Here is a 25,359-nt window from a genome sequence, read left to right as displayed (position 1 = left end):
GAAAACATACAAAAATATAATTATCACTTTTGTGCATAATACATAATACGTAGGAGGAAATTGAAGTAGAACATTGAAATATGTGAAGATTTATTCAATCTATCGGTGGACTCTTTATTTTAGCAGATGTAAACTGAATTCGAATCTTTTCTTACGGTTACACGGTTTTTGTTTTATTAATACGCACGCTCGGTTTTCTATTTTTGTGTAATCTTCTCGGTTTTGTAATATCTTATTTATGTTTATTTATTCGTAACATTTCCGTAGGGGGAGGAAAAAGGTCTGCCAGCCGCCGTCAGGCCGGCTAACGGCAGTGCAGGGCTCTCACCCGCTAACAAACCTCCCCTCTTATCAAGCAGGGGCCGGATCTAAGCCGTACCGTATGTACAGACCGTGCATGATCACCCAGGCGCTCTACTATCGGAATACGGATGACCGGAAGGCGTCCACAAATCCCGCCACCCGTCACGCCAAGCCGTGCAGAGATCGTCAGTTGCTTCGTTTCTGTCCTGTCCGGCCGCTATTGAAGCTCTCATTTGCGATTGTAAGTGGCTATTTTATTTTCCTGACGATGGTCTAAGCACTGAAAGATCAAGAGAGACACAATTAATTTGCTGGTAAGGTGGATTTTCATATTTTTTATAATTTAGAAAACATACAAAAATATAATTATCACTTTCGTGCATAATACATAATACGTAGGAGGAAATTGAAGTAGAACATTGAAATATGTGAAGATGCATGTAAAGAATATTTATGTATAAAAATCATTCTACTCTTTGAGTAAAATTTAGAGAAACGGAACTTAAGGTGATCGTATCTCTCCACGACCCTGAGTTAAAATGAATTGGCATCAATGCTCCATATACAAAACCATTCTCACAAATTTCATCCAAATCCCTCCCTCCGATTTAAAGATATCAACAAAAAAAAAGTAAAACAAATAAAATAAAAAAAAACATTTATACATGTGTATGTAAATCTTTCTGAGAATTTTGAATGCTAAAATTATAGATATTTTTTTTGTTTTTGAAATGTCGTGATCTGCCAAAACTCCGAGAAGTAACATTTAACCAGATTATCAAACATTCACATGCATTGTATAATGCAACACCAAATGCTGTTATTATTAGTTGTAATAATGTTATGACTCGTATGCTATTATAGCTAAACAGTTCAAGTATATAGCCAGGAAATGAAAAATATTAAAAAATGTAGATATACTATCTGTCAACGCCAAGCCTGCTCTTAACTGGAGCGAGCAGAATACCCTACACTTTAACAATCGTTACCACCAATATATTGCTATTTAAGCAATCAAACAGGTTAAAAACGTGTCTGACAGTGATATCATTTTTTTTTTTTACCCACCGGGTTGGTCTAGTGGTTAACGCGTCTTCCCAAATCAGCTGATTTGGAAGCCGAGAGTTCCAGCATTCAAGTCCTAGTAAAACCAGTTATTTTTAAACGGATTTCAATACTAGATCGTGGATACCGGTGTTCTTTGGTGGTCGGGTTTCAATTAACCACACATCTCAGGAATTGTCGAACTGAGAATGTACAAGACTACACTTCATTTACACTCACATATATCATCCTCTGAAGAATTATCTAAACGGTAGTTACCGGAGGCTAAACAGGAAAATAAAAGTGATATCATTTTATTAAAAACAAACTCCACATCATTTCAGTATAATCACGCATTTTATATAACTATATTAATGTGATGTCAACTGTTTGAATAGAAAATAACACTTTGTTGAATGTATCAGTAATTCTCGGCGACTGTTCAATTTGTTTACCGTGATTTTATTATGACAGTGAGTCACTCGGGAACAACATATGAAATATATTTTTTTTTATCTATGATACGTAGTTTAGTAAGGAAGACAGTTTTGGAATGAAATTCGTTAATTTACTTGACTTGACACGGAAAAGTCAGTATTCTGACCGATCTTATTTTGTTACTAATGATTTCCTTGGTGAAGTTTTACTTTAGTACAACCAATAGAAAGGAAAAAATGTGCCAAATGCCGAACTGAAGGAGGTAGTATTAGTTGCAGTAGTTAAAGAAACCCGATTGTTCTACCCATCCGTACAATGGACCCTACTTATCTCACTTGCACAACGTTTACTATCGAATGATCCTTCAGCACCTTATGCAGGACAAAAACTTGGTTACAGTCAGCAATGACAGAAAATCGGCTTGTCGGTCTTTGCATGATAAGTGTGCATAAAAAGAGTGTTCTGGAAGCTAAAAATAAATTTGAGAAAGAAATTTTGTCAGGATTAACACAGAACTCTCATAGGGTAGTGCTGAGTTATGATTTACTTATGTCTCCGGAGGAGAGCTGATTTTAATTATAATTGTTATTGAAGAAAAAAAAATCCAAAATAATAAAAAACATTAAAGTTCGATAACTAATAATGAACGGTTCAAAATTCATAATAATCCAAATTTTTGTTGTTATCAACTTCAATTACTACAAAAACTAAGGTTTTCAAAACACAATCTTGATATAGAAATTTTTAACTTTAAATCAAAACCAAATTGGTTCAGATTAATTTCATTCTGTGCACAGCTAACATTCTGCTAGATTTGACCATTCTACCACTTTGTTTGTGTTTTTTCTACATATTCACTTGTACACTTTTGTACAAATTGAAAAAAAAATGGCATGTTAGATGGTTTTGAAATCCAATAAACCCGTATTTAGGTTAAGAATATTTTTCACGAACAAAAAACGAATTTTTACTGATTTTCAAAACGCTGTAATTTTGTGAAAAGTTATTATATGGAGACGACAAAAAAACAACATTTTTAAGGTTGAAGTTTCTAGTAGAGATTCCGTTCAGAATCTTAAATTCTTAATTGCTTTAATTTTTTGGGGAAGTATAGTAGTAGTAGTAATTTCCTTTTACGGAGACAGAAGAGGAAACAACCAGATACGCGAAAGCGATAGCGGCGTTGAAAAAAAATCGAAACAGAATTTTGGTGAAAAATCATGTGGAACTTCGCTACCATCTGGTTATGTTGTACAGAATCAAACATATTTTGATATCCATGTTATCAAAGTTATAACTTTGCTACGGATGCTGGGCGATTAAAAATAAAATTCAAATACAGCTGGTTGGAGGATTATGCTCCTCAGCTGGCGAACTCCAAAAAATTAAAGGGCATCTTTTGCATTTACTGTGTGTTGTTTCCACCAACTAATGTGATTGATGTTTTGAGTCATTTCATAGTGAGGCCCATTATTCGCTATAAAGACATGCACGAATTCGTGGAATTTCATACATCTCAGTGATAGAAATCGGCGGCCACAGCACAAAATTGTTTTATTGAAAATATAGCCGTTGATGTACACCTGATTTCTGTCCACCGACATGAAATAGAAGCAAACAAGAAAATTGTTGCATCAATAATTTCGACTGTGATGTTTTTTTGTACACGTGACCTACCTTTATGGGGCAAAGAAAATCATGAAGGTGTTTTTGAAGACTTAATCAAATTCAAAATTGACGCTGGTGGCCACATTATATAAATAGCATATAGAAAAAGCCCCCTTGTCAACACGGATTCAAAATGAAATAATCTGCCTGTGTGGCGACCTCACTACTGACGTAAAGAAAGCATGTGCTTACAGTATCCTGACGGACGAGAACAGTGAAATATCAGGGAAAGAACAACTTTCCATCGGGATTAGATTTTTTGATGAAGAAAAGATGATCGTGAGGAATTTCTAGGTTTTGTAGAGTTGACTGACATAGATGCAAAATCGGCAGCATCTGTAATTATCAACTTTGTAGAAAAAGGTAGGACAAAACGTGCGTCGGACAAGGATACGATGGGTGTTCCAGTATGGCAGGAAAGGATGGTGGTGTCCAGATAATTATTTGAGAAAAGTATACGAGAGCGTTATACTTTAACTGTGCTAGTAACAACTGGACTTAGTTGTAAACGGCTTAAATGAAATAGATAGCAGCGATACGAAATACGGTTTCCACAATAAAAGAAATAAAAAGATTCTTCCGAGAATCGGCTCTTCTTCGAAAACACACACCGAATATGCTCTGTGAAACCCGTTAGTATCAAAAAAATAAAAATTTCGCCATATTCAATAAAAATTATGTGCTAATCGTTATAGCGCTTGAAAAACTATCAACAGACGGTAACAATGCTACGAGAAAAGCTGCTTTTCAAATGTATTATGCTGCTAAAAAATCAGAATTCATTGCAAGTGTTTGTCTCATAGCAGAATATTCAACACTCTTAAACCGGTGGCAAACACTCTTCAGTTAAAAAGTGTGAACTTATTTCAATGTGCAAATCACATAAAAAAATCACAGACATCATGAGAAAACACCTTAGATGTTGAAAGTGGATGTGTTAAAGCAAAGACTGCAACGATCGCCAAGCATCTTTGAACAGATTTCAATATGCGGCGGGTAAAAAATCAGCAGAAACATCGTGCGAATCTCCCAACCCAGACTGCTAGCGAGTTTTGCAGAAAATTTCTAACTATTTCGTACATGCATACATACATTAATAAAATCTCTCGAACAGCGTTTTTCTGAGATGAACTTGCCCGCATTCTCATTGGTAACGCTTGATATGTTTAGTACAACCAATAGAAAGGAAAATATGTACCAAATACCGAACTGAAGGAGATAGAACTAGCTCGCTAGTTAAATAAACCCAATTGTTCTACCCGATCATATAACGTTCTCTACTTGCATAGTCCTACATAACGTGCAATATCGAAAGATCCGTCAGCACCTTACGCGGGGTAAAAACTTGGTAACAATCAATAACGGAATATCGGCTTTTCCATATTTGAATGATATGTCCGTAAAAAAACCAAAAAATAAATTTGAGAAAGAAATTTTGTCAAGATATAGCCAGAAACCTGAAAGGCTATTGCTGAAATAAGATTTAGACAGGTTTGAACAGTATTGCAATTAATTGTTTCGTTTCTTACTTTTATCCTCCCCCCCCCCCCCCGGCGCTTGGAGAACATTCTGGCTACGCCAATGTTAGTTAGTATCATTCACTAACCACAATTAAAAACACATACTGAGAACATATTAACTTGAAAAAAATACAATTTTTAGTGTAGCTTAAAAAGAAATAGATATGATCTGTTGTATAAGAAATTTTGTAAATACATCTTAAAATGAAACAAACAACTTTTTTGTTACCATAATTATTTTTAGTTTCTTTATTACCTCAAATTTAACTGAATAAAAAACCTATTTCTTTCCGAGTAAGTTTACATCAGGAATTTACTGTACCCTCCCAGCAAGTTTACATCAGGAATTTACTGTACTCTCCCAGCAAGTTTACATCAGGAATTTACTGTACTCCCCCAGCAAGTTTACATCAGGAATTTACTGTACTCTCCCAGCAAGTTTACATCAGGAATTTACTGTACTCTCCCAGCAAGTTTACATCAGGAATTTACTATACTCTCCCAGTAAGTTTACATCAGGAATTTACTACATACTCTATCTGAAATAAAATGAAATATGATCTTCCAGTTAAATTTTCTCAGCTTTTATTATAAAAAAATTAAAACAGAGCATCTCGCTGTACGATATCACAAAGTAAATGAATTTTCAATTGCAATTTGAATATTTTAACGACTGGGAGAACCTGAAATTTTTCCCTATGCTCTATTAGACTGGGAATTGTATATTTGTTTTTTACACTATTAAGAACTACTCTTTACTGAAGAATAAACGATTTGATTTTGCTGAATGAAAACAATTTTAAAATATGAAAATTTTATCTAAATTTCATACGTGGATATAACTATAGTTCAAAGTTCGTTAGAAATTTAGATGTTACTGGATAAAACGAACGATTCATACTTCACGAACGATTCATATTTCACGAACGATTTATTCGTTCGAACAGTTTATCTAAAATTATATTTCTGTTTGAGGATGAAAAAGGAAAACATTGGGGGTAAGAGCCGTGTTAAAAAGTGAACTCAAGAAACAGCTAAAAATATTTAGGATTTTCAAGCTGTTTGTTGTTAGTAGGCTGAATTCATGAACGTTACTTACTCGTAGTTACAGTTGCCAAAAACACTTAACAAAATCTTGCGTAATGAAACAAACCGTGTAATATTTTCACGGCAGGCTACAGGCTCCCTTTTTTCTAGTATAAATAACAAACAATAAAAATCGCATAATTGAAATAAAATCGCATGAACAATACAAATACGGGGATAAAAGTCTGGTAAATAAAAACGTTTAACGTTCCAAGAAATCTTTCAAGTTCTGCATATTGATATGTCCTGCTACAGAAATAGAATTGTAAATCAAAGTACAAGTTGCTGTGTAAATCGTAAAATTACCCCCTCCAAAACTAGGAGTACGCATGCGTATTCACCAAGGACAAAATTCAGTCAGCTGCAGAGACGATACAGTCATGGTCATAATTATTGAAAAGTGCTTCTCCGGTTGCACGAATTTTAGGGGGCATATTTTCAATTTTATATAAAGATAATACATGTTATAAAATACACAATATAAACATAATTACACGGTAATTTGCGTCTGACTTCTTGTGCTGACGTTGATAGCGCAAACCCAGTTACGAAATAAAATGCGTACGTGCTTTTATTACTTTTCTTTCTTTCTTTTTTCTGTTTAGCCTCCGGAAATTACCGTTCAAGTTTTACTTCAGAGGATAAAGATGATATGTATACATGTAAATGAAGTGAAGTCTTGTACAATCTCATTTCGACCGTTCCTGAGATGTGCGGTTAATTGAAACCCAACCTCCAAAGAACACAGGTATCCACGATCTAGTATTCAAGTCCGTGTAAAATAGCTGGCTTTACTAGGACTTGAACACTGGAAGTCTCGACTTTCAAATCAAGAAATGATCTACCTGAGACTGTACAAGATTACACTTCACTTAAGCTCATACGTATCCTCATTCATCCTGTGAAGTAATAATTGACGGTGATTCCCGGATGCTAAACAGAAAAAAAAAATTAAAAAATGTACACATAATTGCCGTAGGTTCAACTTTTACTTTGATATTAAATTTTCATAACGGCAGAAGAAATAAATAGCATTATTCATGAAATATTTGACGGTAATTTCTGTAAATATCTATTTACTGATAACGTTTTAAGCATCGATGATGCAGTCCATCATCCGCAAGAGTTTCTTAATGCTTACAAACCATCGAAATTTTCACATTATACGTTGAAATTAGAAGTTAGTTTTCAAATTATGTTATTACTTAACCTTCAACCTTCTTATGTGTATAACGATACCAGGCTTGATCAGAGCTGTGTGTAACAATATTATTAGAGTTAAAATCTTATTTGGCCAGCGACAGGAAAAATTGAATGTATTTCGCGAATCCTTAGATCATCCAAAGCTACCATTCCAATTTAAACGTCTACAATTATTGGTCACATTTTCTTTTTATATTACTATTATATAACATATTATATTATATTAATTATATTATATAACAAGACGCAAGGCTAATCTTTCAATCACACTGGAATGGATCTCCAATCAGTGTGTTTCTCCCATGGCTTCCCGGAAATGTGTAGGATTATTATGTGTAGGATTATTATATGTAGGAGTTTTCAGAACTGGAAATCCTAACAACCAAATAATCTTGATAATAATGGATGAAAAATTAGAAATATAATTTACCCAAAAGTTATATAATTTTATTATTTAGGCGTGTTTTAAGAAATCTTATTTTACTGAGAAGTTATTATTCATCAAACTTTTGATTTTATTTTATCCAGCAGATGTGATTAGCGGTAACTCTAAAAACAAACCACACATAATTACCAAACAAAAAAAAAATTTCCAATCTTTGAAGTTCTATACGCATATAACGTGAGTGAAGCCGAGAGAGGGACACTAGTAATAAAATAAATAGCTTCATATGGTTAAACAATTTTTAGGATTATCACTATAGTTTAAATTACATTATTTACACGCATTAAATGTTTAAATTATACTATTAATCTTCATAAATAGGTTAGTGTTTCAAATAACTTTTAATTGTAATCATTCTTTCTTTTAAAGTACAATCTTTTTAACCTCAATATTTTTGTAGTAGATAAAAACCTATACGTATAATGAAATGGAATGTTACATTTTATATTATATCATATACGATTAAGACTGTAATAAAAAGTCATAGCGTGAAATTTAATTTAATTACCTTGTTTAATTATCAGTTATTCTATTTTATAAAGAACTTTCTTTGTTAGATTATATTAAGTCCACGTATAGTTATAGTAGCATAGCCTAATATAGGCGTAGCGGTAATTTTTAAAATCGTTATATATAACGTTTCCCTGCTTAAAATAATGTTGTAAATTCTTTTTAAGCAATAATATTGTGATATAATAAAATATAATGATTTAGCAATCTATTAAACGCGAACTTACATTTAAATTTTTCTTCAATGAAATTTAATTTGCGCACAGAAATACAACTTCAAGATTATCTTTATGATATATTTTTAATTTACAGCCGGCAGGTTTGAAATAATTTATTTTAACATTATGAAATCATTTATTTCCTTTCTGTATTTACTGTACGGTTTAAATAGGTCTACTGCTATTACTATGTTTTATTAAAATATTTCATTTTAAAAATACATTAAAAAAAGCTTGTAATCCTTTAAAACTTACTTTTTTTAATGTATAAAATTTTACTGTTTTAAAAATTTCTAGAGTATCTCAAGGATTTGAGGATTTATGATATTGTATGTACACATGTAATATTTTTCACAAAATGTTGCGTATTTTATAACCAGATAAACTAGATTTTTTCAAAATCTTGTTTGGTTACAGGTAAAGTTTGTGAAATAGAAAAAAATATTACTTAACTCTCATTATTTCTTCATTTTTAGCTTTGTCTGACCTTTTAATCTTCTCTAACTTCTCCTTACCGACATTTTTAATTTTTTCAGTATTTTTACTTTCCCAGCTATACAGTACACTAATTAGGGAAATTATGCTAATCGGATCAAATTTTGCATGTTGGAGTCTTTGCAAATCTTGACGCTTCATTACCGATTCAATCAAAAAACAGTTTTTACACTAAAAATTCCTAAAGGATATATACGAGGTGCGACAATAAAGTAATGAGACTGATGTGAAACAAAAATGTTGCTTACCGTTTTAGTCATGTTTAGTGTTGTCTCCTTCAAAGTAGTTCCCCTCTGATTGCACAGACTTAGTCCAGCGCTTCTGCAATTGATGGTAACATTTCTGGAACTCATCTTCTGTAATATCCTCCAAGACCCTTGTCACAGCTTTTTGAACATCTTGTCTTGTTTGAAAATGGTGTCCCTTGACCGCCATTTTGACTCTTGGAAATAGAAAAAAGTCGCACGGAGCGATATCTGGTGAATAAGGTGGCTGTGGTAGTACTGAAATTTGTTTTGAGGTTAAAAATTGTTGTACTGACAGAGCAGTATGGGATGGCGCATTATCGTGACGCAGAATCCAATTATGAGCGATGTTGGCACGGACACGAAGAACTCGTTTACGAAGTCTTTCTAAAATTTCTTTGTAGAAATATCGGTGAACTGTTTGTCCAGGAGGCACCCACTCTTTATGAACAATTCCCTTGGAATCGAAGAAGCACACAAGCACGCATTTCACTTTTGACTTTGACATGCGAGCTTTTTTTGGTCTAGGTGATCCCATTGAGCACCGTTGCGAACTTTGGCGTTTTGTCTCTGGATCGTATTGAAAAAACCAACCTTCATCACCAGTGATAACATGGCTTAACAAATCTGGATTGATTTCCGTTTGCTCTAACGATCTGTTAGAGCAAACGGAAATCAATCCACATTTTCGGTTGCCACATTTTTCCGTGTTTCTCGCTGTTGTTGTGTGAGATTTTTGGGGACCATTTTTGCACAAATCTTTCTCGTACCAAGATCTTCAGTTAATATTAGACGAACCGTTTCTCGATCGATGTTGAGTTCTGCAATCATTTTCGCGGATAATCTTCGATCAGATCGTACGATTTCACGTACCCTGGTCAAGTTGACATCTGTCCGTGAGGTTGATGGTCGTTCACTGCGGTCTTCATCTTCAACATTCGTTCTGCCTTCACTAAAAATTTTATGCCACCGAAAAACTTGAGCTCTTGACATAACCTCTTCCCCAAAAGCCTTCTGAAGCTTACCGTAAGTTGTCGTCGCGTTTACACCCGATTTAACGCAAAAAGAAATGGTATACCGTTGCGCAATATTTTGCTATTCCATTTCTGTGACGAGAGACACAAACACGTGTTCATTTATTACAGCACAACTCACGACTGAGCAGTTGCATCAATGTGCCGCTTGGACTAGAAGTAGCTTATAGACCAAAGTCAAACGTGGTGTGCCTACGCAAGCTGCAGGTTTGCCACATCTTGCAAAGAAAAATCAGTCTCATTACTTTATTGTCGCACCTCGTATGTATGCCTGTACATCTCCAGGTTGGAGGGACCGATTAGGATGGAATTTTACACGATGATTTCTATGTATGGAATAATATAGTAATTTAATTTTAGCCAAGATTTTCTAATTGGGCAAGGAATACGAACTTTATGAGTACCGTATGTTACAATTTTACTCAAATTTACAAATAATTTAATTCCCTTTATGTAGGTAGGATACTTTCTGATGGTATTTGGTCTTATTCAAACCCCCATAAAGGAGTGAGGAGCAAAAAGCTCTTTTTATTCAAATTCAGATTTATTCCAATAATAATTTTACAATAGATATACAAAGTTCCATTCTCTGGAATACCAAAGAGAAATATAAAAGCTCGAATGCCAAAGGTAATAATACATAAATGATTATTAAAATAAAGCCTAATGTAATAAATCTAACGTTTGCCCACCGAGCAAGACTGAGAAGTCTGGTGACAGGGAAAAATAATATATTTAACCATTTTGAGCTATTTAGCAAATTTTGGGGATATACACAGGCTCATCTCTCTTTGGTAGCACTTTTAAAAGCTTTCTTTTTTCTACATCTTATCCTTGCTGTCTATGTAAAAAGGACCCTAATATAAAAAGTCAGTCAGTGAATCATTAATCTTTAAAACAGGACAATTTTAAATATATTATAAACAAATCTGGCCATGAAATCAAGCAGTTCACAAGATAAATGTATTCTGTTAACTGGAATGAGTCATTTCACAACAGATGTGTTTTTAATAAACAAAAAAAATCACAATATCAGTTCAGCATTTTTTTCTGTTACTTTACAAAAGTAAGTTGTAAGTCTGTAGACTATGATTATTGTAACTGAATCCTGTTTTCAATAAAATATTTTGTTTGTTTAGAAAAAAAACAGCGTGATATAACAATCATTTTTTATTCGATCAGTAAAAAACAGCCACCAGGTCCAGGCCTAATAATACAAGATGATTACTATGATGAACAGTAATGAATTTTGTAGCATGTGAAAACTGTCATGCATGATCCAAGACTTGCGTCTGGAAACTCCAGACAAAAGGCAGACACTACCACTATGCCACAGAAATTCATGGCAGTTAAGATAATAAATTTAAAAAAAGATAATACTGATTGTAGATTAGTGAAAAAGTGGCACACAGTTTATCAGAAAAGGTACACACTTAAAGATAAAAGAAGTGTTAAAAGTATTATAGAAAAGATGAGAAAGGCAGAACTGGCTGATGGGAGATATGACACAGGCTTAATGAATGTAAAGATGGAAGGAAAATCTTGATTAAATATTTAAGAAAATGTTAATATCTGGAAAACCATGAAAGATATAACTTGCCAAGAAAATAATAAACCTTGCTAGAGATGTACAGAATATAAGACATTCATCCTGGGTGAATGTAAAGTTAATCACCCAGGAAAGCAGACTAAGGTTTAGAGTAAATAAAGGTGTCAAATTGCACAAAGTACTTTCATTTTAAATATTTTTGATGGTAATTGATGAATTGCTGAGATAGGCGACTGAAGATAAAAACAATGGTGGGATTCATTCAAGAAAATTTAGGATCTCGACTTTGCTCATTAGATATGTACACAACCACCTCATAATTTTGTTAATATGACAGACAAAATAAATCAGTTTAGAAAAGGATTCCAGCTAGTACAGCCACCATATCATTAATTGAAGATAAATCTAAATCTTTGTGTATAAATTCTACACCAGGAAATTCTGTCATAGTTAGCTGATTGAAAACAATGTGTCCCAATAAATTAGTACTCTACTGTTTTTATTAACTGCAAACACTTGTCATCTCGTTATCAAGAATTCAAGTTATTTAATGTTCGTGAATGTTGTAGACATTTTTGAACTGAATGACGTTATGCTTTGAGATTATGCAGATTGTATATTTAATTGGTGCATTAAAGGTGATTGATCTAGATATGAATAAGGGAAAATGTAATAATTACATTTTTCACTTAACAAAAGTAATCTCCTTATCATACTTTTACAACTAATAACATTGTTTGGTACTTACGTATTAATGCTACCGCAGCTACAGCTTTATTTAAAAACAAAGTAGGCTCTTTATTAATTATAATAAATGGTTATTTATATTTATTTATTTTATAAATACAATTTAACCAAACTTAACCTACGCAAGCTCTCTCTCTTTTTTTCCTGTTTAGCCTCTGGTAACTACCGTTTAGATAATTCTTCAGAGGATGATATGTATGACTGTAAATGGAGTGTAGTCTTGTACATTCTCAGTTCGACCATTCCTGAGATGTGTAGTTAATTGAAACCCAACCACCAAAGAACACCGGTATCCACGATCTAGTATTCAAATCCATGTAAAAATAACTGGCTTTACTAAGACTTGAACGCTCTCGACTTCCAAATCAGCTGATTTGGGAAGACACATTAACCACTAGACCAACCCGGTGGGTTAACCTACGCTCGCTAACCTTGACTAATTAACACTGTAATTTTCTGAGTATTTATTTAATAAATTAGTAATTATTGCAATTATTTATTATTTAAATAATCAAAACACTCCTGTTAATTAGTCAAGGTTAGCGAGCGTAGGTTAAGTTTGGTTAAATTATATTTATAAAAATAAATATAAATAACCATTTATTAAAATTAATAAAGAGAGTGTTTTGAATCTATGTTAAACTCTATATTGGCCCATTTTCCACTGAAATCCGCTTGACTACTTTGTTTTTAAATAAAGCTGTAGCTACAGTGGCATTAATACGTAAGTACCCATTGTTCTAACTCATGTTGATAATGGAAGAGATTTTGGATTTATTTTTAAATTTTATTTCATTATTCATTTACAGATGTCCAGGCTTCAACAGAAGGATGGTGTCCTTTTTTATAAGGGAAGATACATGAGTATACTTTTATAACACCCCCCCCCTTATATACAAAATGTGATTGTATATAGCTCTGGAATTTAGAATCCATGTCATGATCAAGGCACTGCCTTACAATGTGTCCAACATTGGTCTCAAATTTGCTTCAAACATTGACTCCAATGTTTACCATTGTACACTCTGACTTACCATATATTCAACATTGAAAGCAATGCAAAGTCCCTTTTTCAAATGCAGTAGTCTTCACAATGAAAATTATACAACTGGCCTCTTACCTTTTTCTTCATCTTCAAAAACTGAATAATGAGTTAAGAGAGCAACACTAAAAGCAAATGACTAACATGAAGAAATAGGATTATGATACACCATTTTAAAGGGAATTGGAAACCAATAATTCTGACATAAATAAAGATCACATAACAACTTTAACTAGAATGACGCCCATTTGTTATTTTCCACAGCTAATCTCAAAAGAGATTATTACACCTTGGATATAAAAATAATTATTACCAAGATATGGTCATAAAAAGATTACATCTTGAAGCTACACTACAGTAATCTTGATAAACCATAAATTTTAATGTTTTGTTACATAGTACTATATAATTGTTTGTTTGTGTGTGTGTGTGTGTGTGTGTGTGTGTGTGTGTGTGTGTGTGTGTGTGTGTTTTAATACAAATAGTACATCTATATTATTAATACATACACATTTTAGTTTATTTAATTTTATAGGTGGTAATAATTTTTATATTAATAATTACTGATTACTTTTTATTTATTCACTTTTTTTTGTATTGCGTATTATTCATTATACAATATTAGATGTTGAGTAAAATCAATGAAATAAAGAGTAATGAAGCTTGTCTTGATTATGCTGGTCAAGATGTTATATTATATCTGTGTCGTGATACCAAAGGAAATCAATATTAGAAGAAAAATCAATATTGGCCAGTGGTTCATAATTTTTTTTCTAAATAACAGTTATACATTTTGATCGTAAATCACTAACTCATTTTGAATGTTGCTCTGAATCAACCCTTAAAATTGGCCAACACTTCCTAGGACGTGCTGTACATATGCTTATAGGAATGTAGTAACATTTGTATGTACTTATTTTATAAAAGAATTTACTTTGAAATTTATTTTAATTTCTGTATGATGCAAGATGCTGTTAGTAATCTTTAGCAATTCATCTCTTTATGTTTTATAACATAGAATTTGTTCATATGCAATATGAGATTTTAATAGTAATCTACTTACTAACTACAATGATATAAGTACTCATCTAAAAATTTTCATAAAATCTTTACAGAATGAGTAACTAATTGGTGGCAACCAGAACAGCTCTAGCCCTTATCATTTAAAAGATAATTTTTTAATGAATAAGATCGTCAAATTCTTGAAACTCATTTTTAAAATATAGAATTAAATATCCTACAAAAAAAAAGTCTAATAAACATGTCTCCTTGATAGCCAATGGTCACTGTTGCATGGTGTTCTTTAAAATTTTGGTCATTTTTAATTTGGAATAAATACAGTAAAATTATTTTTGTTATCGGCTAACTTTTACATTTTTAGTTAAAATCGATAATTCAGTTTTATAATTTAATAATTAATCTGTTAATTTGGGATTAATTTATTGTCATCTACATCCACAAGAATGTATCAACATTTTAAACTTTTTTTATATTAAAAATAACCAATTTAAAATGGTTATTTTAAAACTTTTTTAGTTAATGATCTGGTCAAAAGTTTTCAGTATCTGGACAAATCAAAAACCAAAGCTGCAATTAGCAAGGGCAAGTACTTAAGTGCTTTACGTTAATATAAGTAAAAACTGTACACTGTAAGTAATAATAAAAGTAATATTAATAATTCAAAGCATTCAAAATTAAAGTAACAATAAAATAATTATAAAATCTGTTTCATAAAAATTTTGAAAATAGAAATCATGAGTACATAATCTGGAGAAATATGGAAAATAAATTCTAAGACAGACAGTGAGTAACAGTTGATAGCGGTGTATAATTACATTATATTTTCCAACATTTTAAATTATGGACACTGAATCTAAAATAAGGTAAGTTTAAAAATCCTTTATTTTAATTTACAGATTTTTCTTCAAATATTTTCAGTTGTTTTTTTTAATTTTGAATTACATAGAAAGATTTAATATATTAAACGATTTTATCCATACATCAATCGTTTATAAACGGATTTGAACAAATGAAATGCAATTTTGTTCATAATAAAAAAATTAATATTTTATTTAATACAGAATTTGATTGAAAAATTTAAATCCAAATTTTTGAAAGGTACATGTGCACCAAATTTCATTAAAATAGTTCAATCTGTTCTAAGATGTACATTTTTATTGAACAAACAAAATGGCGTAGAGAGTGAAAATAACAGAGATATGGCATTTCTCTACTTTAATTTTTTTGTTTACTTCGACGTTGTAAATTTGGCCAACCTTCTCGGGACACCTGTACATTAAGTTGGTGATCTTACAGGGTTATATTTAAAATTTGATATTTAAAAAAGTTGTACCATTTACAATAAAAATCAATAGATTAATATTTCTTAAAATGTTATAATAAAATTAGAAATTGAAAAGGAAAACTCTTTATTACTACTATTCTTAATATTGTTATTGAACTGCTTCAAATTTAACAAGATTTTTTTTTAAATTGCTTCGATCATTTAACCAGCTCAGCAATTGACAGATTTATTTTTTTTAACCTCCAGGACCACCGTTAGGTATTGTTTAAGAGGATGAGATGAATGATAGAATGAATGAGATGAATGATGAGGTAGCATGTAAAAATGCCATGCCTGCCCAGGATTCGAACTCGGGACTTCTGGATGAAAGGCCAAGACGGACTGATATATTTAAAAGTATTAAAAATTATGGAGAAAGAATGACTCACTTTAGCTAAAGAATCTGGAATTAAATAAATAAAGGAGAGAAAGAAGAAAAGTAAAGAGAGTCTACCTAACTATTTTATTACTAATAAAAACTATAACTAACTAAAAAACTAAAAAAAACTAACTAAAAAACTAACTAACTAAAACTAAAACTACTTTATAACTATTTTATTTTAATAATTATTTATTTGAAAGGAGTAGAAAAATATTGAGAAGGTAAAACTTAACAGAGTGTAAAACAAAAATAAATCAATTATTGATAACCCATACGACTGATGAAACAAGTTAAGTAAAAGCTTTCACCAATAACGTACTATATGCTGATGTTTATTTTTATTTTACTGTTTGATTCGAAATGCTAAAAATATCCTTTAATCAAATTTTTCGATGGTATGATATGTTAACATAATATATTCATCTGAGAAAAATAGAGAATATGCAAGTAGCACTAACAAAGTCAACCTTCCATCATCAATCATGCAGTAGGTTAATTCTCCGTATCAGTCTGACCTGCACTACGTTTTATAATTGCAATATGTAATTCTGAAATGCGGTACAGTTTTTAAATTCAGGAAACTTTTTGGCCAGTAACTATTTATATGCAGTTAATGAAAATATATGGTGGTGAGGTTATAAATAAATTAGATTCAAGAATTTTTCCTTCATCCTTCGATGAAGGGAAAGCAAATGTTCAGAAAAGAAAAATGTCCATAGTTCATTTCAGCATTTTTCAAAGAATTTATGAAATTTTCAACAAATAATTTGGGTAAAAGAAAGTTTGTGCCAGATTGGTTTTTCTACTACTGTTTAAAGAAAAGATAAGTAAGGTAAATGAAAATAGTAACATTTCTCGACTGATATAAGCAAGAGAAGATAAATTTCTTTATGTTGTAACTAATGAAATTAGGATTAATTATGAAACTACTAAATTAATTCAAATGATGTATATAATGTAGAATCAATTATAAACTACTTCAAAACAAAAGGGAAATTTTCATTATTGTCAGGTGCCATTTATTTCCGTTTGAACCGAAAGTAAAAGGAATTTTAAGTGATATCATTAAAGGACAGAAAAACTAGTAATGATGTACTTAGTTAAGGAGTTATATTTTGTTACATTTTAATAACAATATCCAGAACATAAAAACCTAACAAATTATATTAAATGATCGGTGATAAAATAAATTGCATTCAGAAATATATTCAATGTGAAGCAGTGCAGTATTTTACTTACATTAATAAATTATATCTACATTGGATAATAAAAAGCATAATAGACCAATAAACATTTTTTTCTACAAAGTCTTAGAATTAGTGCATACAAATTATGAACATAGTTTAACTGTTTGTTTTTTTAAATTATACGAGATAATATCATCAAAAGGCTTTTATACCTGTTCTGCCTGTCAGTCTCTTGGCCCTCTGATTTTACATCTTCCACTAGGTTTGAGTAAACAAGGATGCTTAAAGGCCAATCTATGTATAGGGCTGTTCAAAAACTTCCAATTGCCTGATAAAAAAAGAAAAAGATTTTATTAAACATATGTTACCTTCACAACTACTAAATCACTTCTCCACTAAGTCACAACCCTCAAACTGTCATATTACCAAAATATAAAGTAACAAACTTTTGTTACTTTAAAAGTACTGGCATACTTAGCCAATCACATCTAAAGAGATAATAGTACCTCGTGACATCACATCTGAGCTACAGGGAACAGATGAAAATCTCTCATTTGAACTGTTCAATTTTCAGCATCCATGTTCTTTCATACATAAGAACACCCTTAATGAGTATCCTGCACAGCTTCTTCAGCATATTAAAATAAACTTCTGATACTATTATGGTTCTAAGTTCTACAAATTCCCAAATCACTGTAACTATACACTTTTTTTTATGCCACCACTGCATTCACATCGTGCACAACTTTCAAGATGTTGCTTGATCTCTTCTACATTCACTTGTTTCCTAAAAAAACAATCATTTTCAAAATTTGTATAAATAGTTTTTAATTTAGCAGTCATGTTCAACATTTTGAAAGAATTTATCAGTCTCTTTTACAATCTCATCCTCTTGGAATTTTTGACACTTATCTTTCCGTGCTGTTATTCATAACATTTTTACCCTAAAAGCAACATAATCATCAATGTGACCTACTTGCAAAAGTAATCGTATCACATACCTCACAGTCAGTAGTACAATGAGTTTCCAATTTTCAATGATATCACTTCTTAGTACCAATTTTTCTTTTCTGTTTAGCCTCTGGAACCACCATAAGGTATTACTTCAGAGGATGAGTGAGGATAATATGTATGAATGTAAATGAAGGGTAGTCTTGTACAGTCTCAGGTCGACCATTCCTGAGATGTATGCTTAATTGAAACCCAACCACCAAAGAACACCAGAATCCATGATCTACTTACCAGTCAAAAGAACGAACAACGGATATGGGGTGTATATAGAGATTACAGACTGTTGACTACTGATATACATGTGCAACATGTAATTATGGTAACTGGTTTATATTTAACCATCCAATTAAAAATGTTGGAACAGCAAATTTTCAAATACCCCTAGTATTTTTTCTCCAATTTTTCTATATGAGCTAGCTAATAATTCTAAAAACTACATGTTCTAGAAGTAACTGATATAACGATAATATTTAATGAATAGCAATGTTTTTCTCAAAATGAATGAGGCCTTAGTAGTAATTCAAGGTAATTATTTTCTCAAAGTGCATCGTTCAAAAATATTATTCATTGCAATATTACCTTCATTATGGAAATTTAATATTAAGTAGCAAATTTAATTATAAACAAATAGATTTATTGTTGCACTTAGTCATGTGCTTTAAGTTTGGTTCAAAACAGCAAAATACATTGTGCAAAACAGCAAGAAAATACTTTTGATCCAATAATTTTGGCTGTAAACAAAATGTTTATTCTCTGAAAGAATAATATCCACAAATATCGCTGTAAAACAATATTAACTAAATGTAAAAATGAGATGACTCATGAGAATTTCTAATATTAATTTACAAAAGAAAAAGCAATGTAATAAACTACACTGTCATTAGAAAATTGAATTTTTGTTAATACCACTAAATGATAAATGCTTAATTTGCTGTAGACAGTTGAGTTTCATAAAATGTAATTAATTCAATCACAAAACACCCGTTCCTTAAATAAATAATTGTTAGGATGTAAACAAATAGAATTCCAGATTTTAATGTAAATTAACTACGTATTTTGTAGAATACTTTAGCAGAAGTTATACAGCTCAGAAATTGCATACACCGAGAAAAGTAAAAGAGAAAAGTTTTGACACAATAAATACATAGCTATTACTTTATGTTTTTATATGGCCAATTTATCTTCAAAATAATCACTGAAACAACTTGAAATTAATATTTTATAAACATAATATGTAAAAGATCTGAAATTTCATATAGGAAATGTATAAAGATTTAAAAGGGATGAGAATCAAGTTTTCCAATGTTTTTCTATGAATGTATTATTCAATAAGTTTTATATGTGTTTTCATATAATTAATTTCTTGCTGTTTAAATTAGTCTCATTAAAACAGTATAAAAGGTTTCATATCATGAATATTATTTTATTTTCGACTTCGTAATAAAATTATAAAAGCTCAAACTCTAGTTTCTTCCTTCATTGGCCTATAGTGACATTCATATCAAATTACTACATTTACAAACAGTAAAATATTTTTTTAAAAATATATATATATATTTCTTTAAACTTACTTGTACCAAATGAAAGGTGTTTCTTTATTTTTAACTAATATAAAGAAATAAGTGTGAAATCAACAAAAAAAACTTTTTTATGAAATTTATATATGAATATCTATGTATGTTCACATCATACTCCTCATAAAGCAGACATTCTATTTTAAAGAACTTCCTCTGATGGTCTTGTCTGTTATGTTCAGATAAATTAAGAAGTGCCAGCTTCTGTGGCACAAGTGGTAACACCTCGGCCTTTCATGCGGAGGTCCGGGTTCAAATCCCGATTAGGCATGGCATTTTTAAATGCTACAAAAATTGTCATTCATCTCATCCTATGAAGTAATACTTAACGATGGTCCCAGAGGTTAAAAAAAAACAAATTTTCTACATGAGAATCTGAAGAAATAGTTCATTAATTTATTCCTGTCATTGCTTAATACTGAATTATTATAACGACAAATATCATGATTTCATTCTGATAGTTGCACAAAAAATAATATATTTTTTTCATTTGAGAGAGCCTTGTCTTAAATTTGATAGTAATCTCATTACATTATTTCTCTGCAATTTTTTTTCATTTTTGCATTTCTTACAAACTTTTTTTGTTTTTATAGGTCTATCCACACTTTAAATAAAAATTAAGTCAAGATGTTTTTAAATAACTAGAAATAAAAAATAGTAAGATAATACTACTCGTAAGATAAGGTAAGTACTACTCGTAAGGGTAAGATAATACCTTCTATTACCATAGTAGAGGGTATGTACTCTCTCAAGTGCTTACTATACAAGTGAATAGAAGCGAAGCAAATTTCTTGTCATCTTCAATAAACTTGCATATTTTTACACCACCAGTAATATATAACAAAGAAATAAAAAAGAAAAGCTTTTTTTTCATCCTTTTTAAATTTTTCGGCCCATTTAATAAGTGTCTAAAATAGAAACCGATACACAGTAGTAATTATATTAATTTTATAAAAAAAATGGACGTAAGCTACTAAAATTATTATCTCTACAATAATAGCTAACATATAATATGTAAAACTGACATATAACATACAAAATGCTTATCTGTACCCCTCCTGCAAATAAAAATAAGTTAGTTCAGAATGGTGAAGAAACCATTGAAGGAAAACCACAAAGATCTTACCACTTCATTTGGCATAATTTTAGAGCTTGAAAAATATAGAGGACAGAATACAGACAAATAAAACAGGATTGTTAAACAATAAGAACGGTGTCCAAAACTATCATTTTTACTTTCTGTAAATAACACTGCTTTCTTATTAAAGACAACATGACAATAAATTTACAGAGGAAATCAGATGTTGAATAAACACCAGATGACTAGTAAAGCATATCAGTTTCTTTGAAGAACAAAAATTGTTGTAAAGAATTCAAAAGCAGAATATACACTGTGTGCACCAGAGTGCAAGTGCAAGGAAAGTATGGCATATGTAATGGAGATTTACATGTAATGTAAATGTGGTCTTTGGGGGTATTACTGTATATTTTGTTGAACTAAGCTGAAATGTAAACTGGAAGTATTTTGGACAAGATGAGAGAGCAACAAATATTCAAGAGGCAAGAAGAGGAAAATATGTTGAAAAGTGTGACAGGTATTGAGGTCAATATCAAAAGGAGAAGGGACAAAATTGGCAAGTAAGGGAATGTAAGGATATGGGCCCGACTGCAATTTACAAAAGCTGGCATCTCTCTGAGATTTATCCACTTAATTATATTATTAAGAATGTGTTCACATATCAGAACTTCATCACAAACAATCAGAATCAATTCTCACTATTGGCATTGAAAGTTTTCATCACACCAAAATCATATAGCCTATGAATTATAAGTGTTAAAACATTACTTAAATTTATTACAGTTTGTAAACCCAACAATCACTCCTTTTACTAACAATAATGACTAACAGTCATATTAAAAAATATATTTTTAATCATAACACTGTAAAATACTCATATTTTAAGACTTTCAAAGAACAAAAAATTCTCAATTTGATGTGCATATAATTTGTTCCTAATGCAATTTAAAAATTCCTTAACTGTTACCAGACACCAAGCTAAAATTTCTTGCAAGGCTCTCAAAATGGTATAAAGAGATATGTAATAGTCATTTGACCTAATTTCATCTAAATTTACAGTGACCAAAATTACAATAACACTAACTGTGGAATAGCTTGGAAATGCTTTAGAATCAAATAATACTTCACATGTTGTTTAAAACTTAACTAAAAGGAATACACTCTGTCCATAACTGGGTATTTTGTAGTTACAAACACTCAAATCAACTGGTAACTTGGAGCTCCAAACAACCAATAACACTAAGATGAAGCAATTAAACATAACAAAACTGCTACGTATTAATTACATTATTTTGTTTTAAATAATTTATTATTTAATTTAGGTTTTAGTAACAATTTTAACTTTAGTTTGACTTAATGTAATATAACTATTTTAGAATAAACTCATCAAATAATTTATCAATATTTCCTGAAAAAAAAGTCTAAAGATGGAAGAAATATTGTCTAAATGTCAAATTATACTAAACAAACAGGCACATTTTCTCCTGAACACATTGCTGCTTTTGGATGGCAATATCCGAGGACTAACTTCACAGTCATATGAATGATGGATGCATGCTCAAGTTTTTGGTTAAGATTTTTTCTAAACCCCAAACCCAATTACAAAATTAATATTTAATTCACAGATGAATTCCAAAATCTTGTCCACATTTTCCAGTATTTTACTGGTAGTTCGCTATTCTGAGTGTTCATTGTATTTAGCTGCTATACTTATTCTTAATTACTTTCAAACTTTTAAATGAGTTTAATTTTTTCAATCTGTACTTTTTATTTGATTAATTAACTTTTCATTTTTATTAGTTAAATTAGATATGTTGTAGACTAATTCCAAAGCTTACTCAGTACTAAAAACAAAATATCAGATTTACAAAGTGTTCTATGATTTAAGTTTGTAAAATAAATAAATATTTCATAAATTTCAGAGTGGTTAATAATGGCGTAAATGCACATGATTTGTGCATATTTTGATAATTCATTAACTTTGTCCAAAATCAGATATTAAAATTTTTACTGTAATTGGCTCTTACGTAGATGCATATTATTTGATAAAATTAGGTTTTTATCCAAAGCCCCCCACCAGAGATAAAAACCCTCAAACTTTCAAAAGATTTAAAAGTTTAAATTAAAAAAAAAATAATAAAAAAAGAAAGGAACACTTATCAATGTTCTACGGTCAGTATCGTGGCTTTTGTAATATAAAGAAAAATCCACTCGATATTTCACCCTTTCATTGCATATTTAAACTGTAAAAATGGGAATTTATTATTATTTGATATCAAATTTTGGTGGTCATTTTTACCTATTAAAAGGTTTTAATATAAAGGACCCAAATTAAAGAGGAGAATTTGATGAAAAAGAAATGTTTATATGTTGCAATTTTTTGGCATAATCCAATCCAAAAACATTAAAGTTTATGCTAATGTCTGCATAGCCAAAAATGAGTATGTGCTGCTAAAAACAAGCATGGCCACCAGTCACAAGCAGGTTGGGATAAGAATAGAAAAAGACATGTTTTGGACTGCCAGTATGTTAGGCAATAACTTATAAAAGAAATAAAATAAAAAATGATGAAGCAGCCAAAAATATTTTGGTTGAATTACTTCATATGAATTGATTCTTCATTCTAATTTGTCTTAACAGTATTTTTGACTGAAAATACTAACCCCCCAGTTGATGTTTCACATCAACTGGTTCTTCATGGTACATTGATGATAACAGAAAATTAACAACTCATTTTTATAGTTACAATATCCTGAAACAGTAATACCTGCAAACTCAATAATAACATAACTACAGGCTTTATAAAAAAAAAATTATATTGATAATCTTTTTACAGCGACTTAATATATTGTTAATAATATTTAACAAATACACTTGTTTTTTTCTCAATTGACTCCCCATCCCAAAGCCTGCATTAAGAAGCTTTGCTTCAAAAAATTATTTTTGATGTAAAATAATATGCAGTGAAATAACAACCTTAAATCCTACGTAATACAAATACTCCTGTTAATTTGATTAAATTAACTAACTACACAGTTAATACATTTTTCTAAATCACATTTATGCCTCAAGGGTGATGGTCGTGATTCCCAGTAAAAAATAAAGGAATTGGCAATCAACATAAATAATGGAAAAATAATCTTTTCCACCACTTTATTTGCTTACATTTGTATGCATGCATGAAATAATCTGGTCATTTCTACCCACCCCAGTTTTATTTTTATTATAATTGATAATTATATCATTTTTTTTTTTAATCAAAAACTAACATGTGGCCCCTTCGAGTGCACATGTACTTCACTTTAATTAAGACTAATTAAAGTGAACCTAATTAAAGCTTGTATTAGATTAATTAAGGCTAATTACGTTGTTAATAACGACATAACTTAGCACTAAAATACAGGTCAATAATTATTATTTTGACTTACGAATAAAAATAAACGATTACACAAAAAAAACATATATACTTTGTTTACAACCAATTCAATAGTACAAACATCTCTAACCTCAAACACGAAAACAAACCTATAGTTTATACTCGATATTTTCAAAAATATCCGGCAGACTGGGGAATAAAGCAAAAGAATCATTCCAAATAAAATAAAGAACTAACCGATGAAACGTAAAACGAAACAACGAACGCTATCTGTATGAAATGTATAACGAAATTAAATAAGAATGCCCGTGGATTTCAAAGGCTCTGATCACTACAAAAATGTCGATATCCCATAAAATCCACGCACGGGCTTAGGATTCAGTGTGTTAAAGGTATAATAAATCCTGATAGGATTTGAATTCGTACAATGGCCCAGTAGTTTAATTTTGTTATTGATGTTAAATTAGCGACTATCTATATATGTGACTGGCGTACATAATTTTGCATAGTAGAATTTTCACAAACAAAAATAAACAGACATATCAGTGTAACGGTCAACATTCAACTTAGTAATCGAAAGATCGCTCGTTCATTAGACAGTTGTCAGTCATTATTCATCTTTCTTTTTCTGTTTAGCCTCCGGAATCACCGTAAGGTATTACTTTGCAGGTTGAATGAGGATGATATATATGAACGTAAATGAAGTTGTAGCCTTGTATAGCTGCAGGTCGACCATCCCTGAGATTTGTGATTAATTGAAATCCAACCATCAAAATATCCACGATCTAGTATTAAAATTGCATTAAAATAACTAGCTTTACTAGGACTTAAACGCTGGAACTCTCGACTTCAAAATCAGC

The 25,359-nt window shown here is 30.8% G+C and overlaps 1 protein-coding gene across 12 annotated transcripts in view; it reads right to left on the bottom strand.

Moving 5' to 3' along the window:
• Positions 1 to 25,359, bottom strand: part of LOC142331040 (uncharacterized) — a 107,721-nt gene that overhangs the window by 49,639 nt on the left and 32,723 nt on the right. For 5 of the 12 annotated variants that reach the window (XR_012757871.1, XR_012757869.1, XR_012757874.1 and 2 more), the window contains one exon: positions 17,673 to 17,788. The exons of 3 other annotated variants lie outside the window; for them this stretch is intronic. Coding sequence is in view for 2 of the 9 variants with exons in the window: in XM_075376661.1 (XP_075232776.1) it covers positions 393 to 399 (7 nt within the window). In the remaining 7 variants the exon portion in view is untranslated. Of the gene's footprint in view, positions 1 to 379; positions 584 to 6,072; positions 6,287 to 17,672; positions 17,789 to 25,359 lie in introns of those variants that run through there. 4 more of the 12 variants (XM_075376661.1, XM_075376660.1, XR_012757872.1 and 1 more) reach the window with 3 other exon arrangements.

This window comes from Lycorma delicatula, chromosome 10 (genome assembly GCF_047948215.1).
Source record: "Lycorma delicatula isolate Av1 chromosome 10, ASM4794821v1, whole genome shotgun sequence".
Taxonomy (NCBI): domain Eukaryota; kingdom Metazoa; phylum Arthropoda; class Insecta; order Hemiptera; family Fulgoridae; genus Lycorma; species Lycorma delicatula.
This window is presented reverse-complemented; position numbering and strand designations above follow the sequence as displayed.